Source organism: Hordeum vulgare, chromosome 6H (genome assembly GCF_904849725.1).
Source record: "Hordeum vulgare subsp. vulgare chromosome 6H, MorexV3_pseudomolecules_assembly, whole genome shotgun sequence".
In the NCBI taxonomy this organism is placed as follows: Eukaryota; Viridiplantae; Streptophyta; class Magnoliopsida; order Poales; family Poaceae; genus Hordeum; species Hordeum vulgare.
Genome location: NC_058523.1, coordinates 468,638,347 through 468,648,838, shown reverse-complemented (window position 1 = coordinate 468,648,838; position 10,492 = coordinate 468,638,347). Strand labels below are relative to the sequence as shown.

General features: G+C 42.5%; 1 protein-coding gene across 2 annotated transcripts; it reads left to right on the top strand.

Annotated features, from left to right (window-relative positions):
* Positions 1 to 3,814: 3,814 nt before the first annotated feature.
* LOC123401394 (nuclear matrix constituent protein 1a) lies at positions 3,815 to 10,060 on the top strand. Of its 2 annotated transcripts, XM_045095183.1 has the most exons (9): positions 3,815 to 3,990; positions 4,272 to 4,479; positions 5,179 to 5,388; positions 5,745 to 5,998; positions 6,095 to 6,365; positions 6,470 to 6,553; positions 7,099 to 9,182; positions 9,284 to 9,464; positions 9,553 to 10,060. In XM_045095183.1, the coding sequence occupies exons 2-9, from the start codon at positions 4,333 to 4,335 to the stop codon at positions 9,760 to 9,762; spliced, it is 3,441 nt and encodes a 1,146-aa protein (XP_044951118.1). In that variant the 5' UTR covers positions 3,815 to 3,990; positions 4,272 to 4,332; the 3' UTR covers positions 9,763 to 10,060. The 2 variants fall into 2 exon arrangements, with proteins under 2 accessions (XP_044951118.1, XP_044951119.1); XM_045095184.1 differs by lacking the exon at positions 3,815 to 3,990 and having other exon boundaries at positions 4,264 to 4,479.
* Positions 10,061 to 10,492: the final 432 nt, after the last annotated feature.

The window sequence follows — 10,492 nt, the reverse complement described above, 5'->3', positions numbered from 1 at the left end:
GACCACGCTGGAAAAAGGCCATGGGGGGAGGGAAAGAAGCCCCGACGCCCGCCGCGCCATGTGACCCATATTAATTTCGGGTCCGCGGCGCGCTGGCCCACCGGTCATCCGTAGGCGTCGTCGAGGGAACGGGTGCATTTAGGATCGGCGCCGCAGGGGGCATATTCCAAACCCGCGCCGGAACTAGTCCCGCCCACGACGCCGCAGCCGCCGTGTGCTTTTACCCTGCTGCCCTCGCGTAACGGGAAGCATCACGAAATGCGCGGCAGTTTTTTTCTCCTTTCAGGGAGATCCCATCGCCCCGCGCGACAGTTTGGATATGGTGCTGCGTCATCGCTCGGTGGGGCTAGGCTGGCGGCACTGCCCTCAAAATTTTGTTTTAGTTGCACTACCCTCAAACCGTCGTTGTATCTTCTGTTGCTGATTTGGTTAGGTGAGTCGAGATCAAAGACAGAAACGCTACAAATTGTTTACTACCAGGAGAAAGCTAACACTAACTGGATTTGCATGTTTGGTCGTCTTGTACCAGGATTGAACAGGTGTCTCTTTCTATTAAGGACTTCGTTTCTAGGTTATATACTACGGTGGTTAGTTGGTTACCCAACTTGTGTGACACGACATTGTTTAGCGGGTTGTCTTACATGACCATATAACAAATTGCACCGTGAAGGGGATTATACAACAACGTTGGGGTTGCTGTCGAACAAAGTCGTCTAATCTTTGCTCTTGTCGTCAACTTGTTTGTCTATAGACAACATGGGCCATCTTAAGTTGAAGATATTTTCTGTAAATTCCTTGGATATATCATCGATTCCCCTTTGTCCTTTATCCAACCGAGTTATTACGGTTCATTTGAGCTACTTATTGTTGGACCCTGCGTTGCTGATGTTGTTGGCTCTCTCGGTAACATACAAAATAGTGTTCTACCAAGGGAGAAGTGGAACACTATGCGGCTGGTGTGATGGAGCATTTTCTACTATGTATTCCCTCGCTAATCGGTCGAGGACATCAAGATTCGACAAATAGTTTTCGTTAGCATGCCGAGCCTTCAAGAGCTAGCTATAAGAATTGCAGAATGTGCAATTACAAATGGCGATACACACGCTAATCTATCGGAAAATGCCCCTCTCGCGCTCCAACTCCTGCATGACTATACTAACTCTTCATTTTTCTACATGTCCTCGCCTTGTTATGTTGGTAGCTTACACCGAGCTCGTTAATTCACGCCTCAGTTAGTTCGTCTCGTATTGAGTTTGAAGATGTGTTTTCTTGTGAGCTTTGTTTCTAAAACATATGACGCTTACTTGGTACCTAAGATTTATGGCGACAAACGTTGTTTAGTGTGTTGTCTTACGTGGTGTATCGAACAACATGTACTGCTAAGAGATCACGGATAAAAATAATATACAACACATGCCAATGTCCCTATCGCTATCGCACAAAAGCATTTAATTATGGTCTCCTTGTACTAGCGCTAAAATCTGGCTAGAGTTATGTGAGGATTTTTTCGTAAAACACTTGGCATCCTCGGTCCCGCTCCATCTCATTCATGGCACTGACTTGCCATTTGGTCTACTCCATATATATATATGTGTGTGTGTGTGTGTGTGTGTGTGTGTGTGTGTGTGTGTGTGTGTGTTGTTTTGTCATGTATTCCTCCGTTTCTTGCTTATTTTGCGTATAAATTTATTTGAAGTCAAACTACGTAAAGTTTAACCAAGTTTATCTTCAAAAATACCAACATTTACAATAGAAAATTTATATAGTATGAAAATAAATTTCATGATGCATCTAATGATATTGATTTCATATTGTGAATGTTTATATCTTTTTTCTTATATGGTTAGTCAAATTTTATGAAGTTGACTTGCGAGAAATTCGACATGCAGAATAAAAAGAAACAAAATGAGTACCTCAAAGATTGGACATGTGTTTGTTTCTTTCGTGAACCTCCATTCTAAAAATCCACCACTATTGGTTTGTTATATCCAAGATTATGCCAACCAACGTTATTTAGTTTTCCCGTTTTACTTGGGCATAAACAACTTGTATGTGAAGCGTCCACAAAATATTTTTTCCAAGTGTTGGGGCAACCATCGAGCAAAGTTGCCAAATCTTGGTACTGACGCCCACGTGCCCGTTTTATAGGTAGCGCCAACAGACAAACACATTAGTGGGGTGTTTGTCTAGACTTAACTCATCGGCTTTTTTTGGCTTATAAGACAAGAAACACCTATTTTTGTGCCTTATGACTTTGGGTTTTGATTGAATATTGTAACACGATGCCATAAGCCATAGGTAGTAACTCAAAATCACATCTTTTGGTATGCAGACCAGGTATCAAAAGTTAACCCAGACAAACACCCCATGAATTGCAATGGTTTTCATAAAACACATTCACACAATTTATTCATGTCCATTTAATGAAAAGAATTTGACCGCACTTTCTTTACAAATGCTCTCATTCCCCCCTCCCTTGCTTGTTAATTCGTCGTTCGTCGGTTGTTCTCTTGATAGACTAAACCATAATGTTAACTAGCGGTGAACTAGAACACTATTTGGCTCGTAGAATGGAGCAACTTATGCTCTGCATTTTGTCGCTACACTACTCGATGGTGGGTGGATCCGACAATACTTTTGCTATTAGGTTGAAACATGTGATGTATATCCATAAGAATCGTGGATTGTATGAGAAACGCATAAGCATCATTCTACTGCACAACCGGTATACATGAGTATGACCATCCTTACCATAATCACTAGCTCATATCTTCCTGCCCGACCTTATTGCTCGCCTTTAAATTGGTATCCTACATAAACATCATAAACCCGTGACTCAATTGTGTAAACGCCACGAAGTCGCCACTAAAGTGCTCCAACGGATGCTTAAAAATGTGTATCGAGGGTTTGAATTCTCAAATATGAAGTCCTATACAACAAGCATCACCCACCCCGTTTAGATGTTGCATGTGATGTTTATGAGTGGCTAATCCTACCCCGTAGTAAAACCAAATATCAAGCACGGATTTTGAAGGTGAGGATGAGGACTAAAGAGACTGGTCATATGTTTTAGTTCAAACAAAGGAAATATACATGAGACCCACGTGACTAAAATACACATGAGTGAAAAATCTGGTAACTGGGTGATTTTTTTTTGCGGGAAGGGATGCCATGTTAAAATCCACAGGTACTAAAAACACACAAAGATGTGATTGATAGATTTTGTCTGTATGCACCTCAAAAAGACCAAATGAAGATTTTGAAAAGATGAGGCATCTATACAGTTATTTCGAAGACAATTTGTTTTAAAGATCACTAGTTTTTCTAGAAATTGCACATAAAACGGTTCATAGAAAAGCTTTCAATAATTTCCAACTATACTTTTTATTTGCGAATGTCCAATTAAACATACCAGACAAGCTATACGTGAAAAAAACCTAAAAAAAAATCCTACAAATCGTATACCGCCTTTTCTTCTTCTTCTGAAAACCAGAGTCATATTCCTCAACTTTAACCAAAGAATGTCAAATGTGGTCAAGGTTTGGTGCTCTAAGCCATTATTATTGAGTTGGCTCCAAACCGTCAGCCAGCACTGATGCCGTTGTTATGCTAGCTGGGGCCACCAAATAATTGTCCAATGGGAGGGGGCCAGGTCGGAGTCCCATGATTACATCATCGACGGAAAGCATCACGAAATGAGAGAGGGGCATCTTGGTCATTCGCCGCACCGCACGCTCCCCTTCGCGAGCACCGCTTTTTAGCCAGACGCCCCCCTGCGAATTTACAGCTAGCCCCCCGCCCGCCCGCATCCCCTCTCTCTCTCTCTCCCCGTCTCCCCGCTCCTTTCCCAAATCTGACCGCAGCCGCACGACGCACCTACCCAACCCAGAGCAGCAGCAGCAGCCGCCGAGACCTAGCCCGACCCGGCCCCTCGCGCGCCCGGGAAGCCGGCCTCCGCCGCGCCGCGCCGTGGCCGCCGGGCACCTCCCGGTGAGCGCTCTCCTCGCAGATCCGTTGGTTTTTTTTTTCCGCGGCGCGCTTCTTCGGGCGGCTTCTCGGGATTTCGAGGGTTTGAAATTCCGGAGTTTTCGGCGGGGGACGCCTCTGGGCGGCTTGCTAATGCGGGGCCTCCTCGCGGCTCCGGGGGCGGATTCCTCCGCGTTTCTTGGCAATTAGGGTTTCCTTCGCCGGGTTTTCTTGGTGGTTAGGGTTTTGCCGGAGGGAGCTTTGGTTGGTAACCTTTGTGCCTTTCTTGGCCTCCGGGACTGCAGGTAGGGGGCGGCGCCTCGTCTCTTTGATGCGCCGTGAAGGAATTGGGAGCAAGAAGCCGTGATGTTTACTCCGCAGGGGAAAGGATGGAACGGCTGGTCCACGCCGTCTCCAGGAAACCAGCGGGCCGGTGGTGGCGCTCCGCCCGCATCTGCGCCCCTTGGCAAGGCCAAAGGGACTTCACAGAGAGCTGCCGAGCTCGAGCAGGAGGTTTTTCCCAATCTTTGCCCTTTTTTTTTCCCCAGTCCATGCAACTTTTGAATCTAATTTCGGGCCATGTCTCTTTACTCGCTTCGACTTTTGTCCCGAATTATTTAAATTATAAGATTCACAAGTAAGGCCAACTCTGCAGTACTATTGTCCTATATAGGAGTATTATCTATCTTTATCACATGTCGTCAGTTATTGAAAAGTGAAAATAACACCATTATTTAGTCAGTCATGCCTCAAACTTTTCAATTTAAAGGCCTTTCAGAAGATAGGGTTCTGACAGTTTTTGTTAGCACGACGAAACTCTACTCTTTGCTTGTTCTTAAAGAATCATATTTTCATGTGTCCCACGGCAATCCATTTTTTCTGGCCGTTTTGTCCAGACAGCCTGAAACAAAGCAGTGCAGAGTAGTAGATTGGTTCTGCTTATACCATTTAACACTTTTCTCAGTAATGTTAGTTTTCTGCCTGTAAGAAGTAATAATAATGGACAGGTAAAAAGTTATGCACTGGTGAAAGTTTTTATGTGTATTTTTTCATTTTCCTTCTCAAGCACTTCGTGTAATTTGAATTTTGCTTCAGAAAATTTCTTCTTCCTCATCACAGTACTTTCTCTGTGGGGATATTTAACCTTCCGTTTTGTACCTTGTCATAACAGTTCAGTTATTGACATATGTGTTCTCATGTTATGGCTTGCAGTTACATGAATATCAGTACAATATGGGTCTGCTCTTGATTGAGAAAAAAGAGTGGGCAGCTAAATTTGACGAAGTCACCCAAGTGCTGACACAAAAAGAGGAGATCTTAAAGCGGGAACAAGCTGCACATTTGAATGCTATTTCAGAATATGAAAGGCGAGAAGAAAACATGAGGAAATCACTGGGTGTTGAGAAACAATGTGTAGCTGATGTATGTCGGTCTCCATCCCATTGTTTCTTGTTCTTGTCGTTTATCAGCACCATTCTGGCCTGTTTACTCTGCCAGTAGCAGAGAACTAATGAGCATACATATGTTCGAACCATATTTTACATAGATATTGGTTCTTGGAAGTTGTTCAATACTTACAATTGTGTGTTTTATGTGATGTTACTTTTTTAGTATAACTTATAATAGCTAAAATGAGTTTGTAGGAATTTTAGACTGCACCCATCATAGTCATCAGTATTGTTTTTACTGAAAGCACTACTCTCTGTTCTAAACTGATTATGCGCTCCAAATTTTCTTCTGGTTTACCTTATGACTTTTATGTTTGTCTGAATATGCAGCTTGAAAAGGCACTACGTGAAATTCGATCAGAGATAGCTGAGGTTAAGTTCACGTCTCAGAAAAAGGTAGCTGATGCTCAATCTCTCGAGGCTAATTTGGAGGAAAAATCTTTGGAGATCGAGGGGAAGCTTCATGCCGCAGATGCGAAGCTTGCGGAGGCAAACCGTAAGAAGTCACAAGCTGACAGAGATTTAGAGGAGGCAGAAGCTCGGCAACGTAGGTTGGAGAAGGAGAAGCTATATTTTGAGACCGAGTATGCCAATTTTCTCTGTCTTCTTTGACCACTTTATACTGTGCTATGCAGGTGATAATATTGTGTATTATGTTTCGTTGTTTTGGTCACGTCCAGGAGGAAGGCCCGAGAGAAGCAACTCAAGGAGCAGGAGGAATCTCTGCAGGACTGGGAGAAGAAGCTTAAAGAAAGTCAGAACAGACTCGTTGATTTGCAGAGATCTGTAAATGACAGAGAGGAGAGAGCAAATGAGAATGACAAACTTTGTAAGATAAAACAGGAAGAATTGGAGGAGGCAAAAAAGACAGTGGAGTCAACTAAAATCATTTTGAAAACAAAGGAGGAGGATATTGCCAAAAGGCTGAATGAATTACGCTCACAAGAAAAGGTAACCCAGTGATGGGCCCTTCCTTCTTTTTTCCTCATTCTGGGTTATGACGAATTGATAGTAAAATAAAAAATATATGTTGTTTATTTCCTATTCATTTGCAGGATGCTGACTCAAAGCACAAGACTTTGGAAAAAAGGGAGAAAAAGTTATCTGAGAGGGAAGAAAAAGCTAGTACAAGAGAAAAAGTAAGCAATACACAATTATGTATAAATGGTACATGCGATGTGGCTGTTACATTTATTTGATCATTATGCAGTTCATGCATTTTACCCCTGGGGAAAACTGATGGCATATTAAATATGTAAATATGTACTGTTGATATTTTATGTTCTCCTCTAGTTTTTTCTGTAGCCTTTTCCTCTGTCCCTCTCCCTCTCTCTCTCTCTATACATATATTATATATTATACTCCCTCCGTCTCAAAATTCTTGTCTTAGATTTGTTTAGATGTGAATGTATCTAGTCAAGTTTTAGTATTTAGATACATCCATTTCTAGACAGAGCTAAGACAAGAATTTTGGGACGGAGGGAGTATTATGTTATGTTATGCTGTAACTTTCTACAGGTTGGTATGCTTAGCTTATTATTTTACCGATTGTGCTATTCCTTATGCTTGTCAGCTACAAATGTTCATGTTCCAAGCATCATCTTTGGAATATTTTATACACAGCATATTATGTGTAACATGCACCTTTTTCAGTGAACTGATATTGTCAGAGAATCTGTTTCAGATGGGGCTTCAGAAGCTTATCAAGGATCACGAGGTGAAGCTTGAAGCAAAAAGACGAGATTTTGAATTAGAGCTGGAGAGTGAGAGGAAATCCTTTGAGGAAAAGCTGAAACATAGGGAAGCTGATTTGGTAAAGAAGGAAAAAGATCTCAGTTCTCGTGAGAACATAATATCTAAAAGGGAGCAAGCATTAAATGAAAGCATGAAAAGGCTGGAAGATTTGCAGATTGACCATGATACTAAGTCGAAAGCTCTGAAGAAGTGGGAGGAGTCACTGAAGACTGAGAAGGATAGCTTATCCGAAGAAAAGCTGCAAGTGGACAATGAACGAAAACAGGCTGAGATGTACAGATCAGATATTGAAAGGCTGAAAGCCACAATTGAAGCTGAAAAGAAGAAAATTTTAGAAGAACAAAACAATTTGAAACTTACAGAGGAAGAGAGACAAGAGCACAGCATGCTGACAGCACAACTGAAGAAGGAGATTGATGAGTATAGAATGCGAAGCAATTCCCTCTCGGAGGAAACTGAAGATTTGAGGAAGCAGCGGCAGAAATTCGAAGAAGAGTGGGAGCAGCTTGATGAAAAAAGAGCTCATTTAGAAGAGGAGGCAAAGGTGCTCAAGAATGATAAAACAAATCTAGGAAAGTGGCGTCACAATGAAGAGAAGAGATTCAAGGATACACAGGATGAAATGGATGCAAAATACAAGGAGCAGCAGGATAGTCTTGCACTCAAGGAAAAAGCTTTATTGGATGATATAAAACACCAGCGTGAGGAGATTGATGAATTTCTGAAGAGAGAACGTGCTGATCTTCAGCGTAATTTGCAGCTCCATAGACATGAACTGGAGATGGAGATGGCGAATAAACTAGCAATTAAGCAGAAGGAACTGGAACAGAAGGAGGATGAGTTAAATAAGAGAAGGGATTTTGTAGAAAATGAACTAAGGCATGCTATTGATTTGAACGAGTCCAAGATTCAAAAGATAACATTGGAGAAAGAACAGCTGCTGAGGGAAAAAGAAGTTCTAGAGGAGGAGAAGCAAAAATTGGAAACTGACAAGGCAGACATTAGAAGAGACATTGATAGTCTTCATGCACTCAGCAAGAGTCTGAAGGATCGCCGAGAAGCATACAACAGGGACAGGAATAACCTCATTGATATGTTTGAAAAGTACAAGGTGTGCAAAAGCTGTGGGGTTTCTGTTTTTGAGGGCTTTGGTGATCTATCTCTCAAGGATGATGCTGATATTGACCACCCAAGTTTGGCTGTTGAGGGAGATGGTCGTTCCCCGAACACTGATAATTTGGCTCAAGACACAGGAACACTTGTTAATTCAGCTGGTCGTTTCTCACTGTTGAAGAAGTGTTCAAGGCTTTTCAAGTTCTCTCCTAGGACAAAGGCCGAGCAGTCATCGGACCAGGAAGCAGAAATTAACATTCCTTTTGGTGCGAGATTAGAGGAAGCATCACCGAGTGAAGCAGATTATGAGCCAACTCCTGTCTATCAGGCAGCAAATAATTCTTTTGATGCTGAGGGTCTCCCTTCTGACAGTGGAGCAAGGGGGAATGTAGAATTCGAAAGGCTTGATATAGCTGATGATATCCAAATCGAGTCTTCTGTTGGAGTTGCAGATAATTGTATAGATGTTCATGGAACTCAGCCATTTGCTGGTGCTAATGACATGGCAGTTGACACAACAATTGCCTCTGTGGACCAAAATGGAAAGGACTCAACGGCTGCCCCTGAAGTTGAATTGCAACCTGAAACATCAAAGCCTCCGAAACGGAAGGGTAAACCAAGAAGGACAAAGTCGGTTCGTGCAGTGCTTGAAGATGCTAAAGTAGTACTTGGTGGGAATTTTGATGAAAAGAATGATGATCAGGAAGATTCAGTTACTGTTGGTGGTACACGGAAGAGGCGCTTTGCTGGACCAGAGATCAGTGAGGAAGATGAAGAAGTTAGTGAAGCACAATCTGAAAGTGTTTCAGTTGGCGGGCAGCCTCGTAAGAGGAGGCAGCCATCTGGCCCGTTGATGCAAACCACAGGTGAAAAACGCTACAATTTGAGACGCACTACAGTGTAAGTTAATTGACCTTCCCCTATTTCATTTCTGCTCTGGGTTGTCTTCCCTTGTATGTATTCCTTGTAAGTTAATATTATCTTTTTGCATCTTGGCGAAGTGCAAATGCCACAGCAGCAGCCCCTCCACGGGAGAAGAAGAAAGCTGTGAGGAGAGGAAAAAAGCAGACGGTAGAAACTACCGCTGATGACACGGAAGGAACCTCTAAAGCTGCTGATAGCAAGAGGACGGGCCCCTCTGAATCAGCTGATGGTGCATCCCAGTTGCAAGAGTTCTCCCAGGTAATAGAGAGAGAGAGACTCTAGTGCTATGTCAGGTGCATGTGTTTACCTGGGCTAATAAAAGTGGTAACCATGTCATTGATGTTAGGCTGAAACTGTTGATGCCCATGCTACTGCCGGTGAGGAGTATGGTGATATTGTTGTGGATGGTGAACAAGGTGAAGATGCGATGCCCATGACACCATCAGGAAGTGAGCGTGGGGGCGTTGAAGATGACGACGAGGATGATGATGATGATGATTCAGAGAGGCGAAACAAATCGATTGGGAAAACGCTATGGTCTTTCTTCACGACATAACAAGAGGAAGAATAATAATTGCATCTGATTAGGTTGTTTCTAGCGTTTCTTGTTTTGAATTGACGATTCTTGGAAATCTAGGTTGGTGTGTTTGGTGATGATGTATCAGTAGATTTTTCTTGCACTCATTATGTCAAAGCGTCATGTAATTGAGAATGAGTATATCTTGTAGTAGACAGTCAAGTCAGTCAGACATAGTTTGATGGATGGCGCTCACAGAATTTAGGTGATGCCCATGTACTCTACTCATATTATGGCAGCGATGCCTGTAACAGTCGAGAGTTGTTGAGGTTTGTAATTCTTGTTCCTTATCCCACGTCCAGATTACTTGCTTTGGTCACATTCTCCACACAGTATTGCGGCATCTTGTCACGAGTTGTGGTTGCCTTGTGAGACGAAGGCGTTTGATATTTGTGCAGGATTGTCAATTCTTTGACCTGGCAATTGATTTTTTGAGTGAGAGCAGCTTGACCTTGTGCATTCTAAGACCATACTGAGGTCAGCTTGACCCTGTGCATTCTAAGATCATACCGAAGGCCTCTTTGATTCGCAGGATTCTGAAAACGAAACGAAGGAGCAAAAAAAAATACAGGAATATGATGGCATGTCCTACAGTATCCTACAGGATTTGAAAGAATGCTTGATACCACAGAAAATATAAAGAAATTCCACAAAAACTTTTTGAGCGGATGGATTTCCTTTTTTAAAATATAGTACAAATGAATCCTAT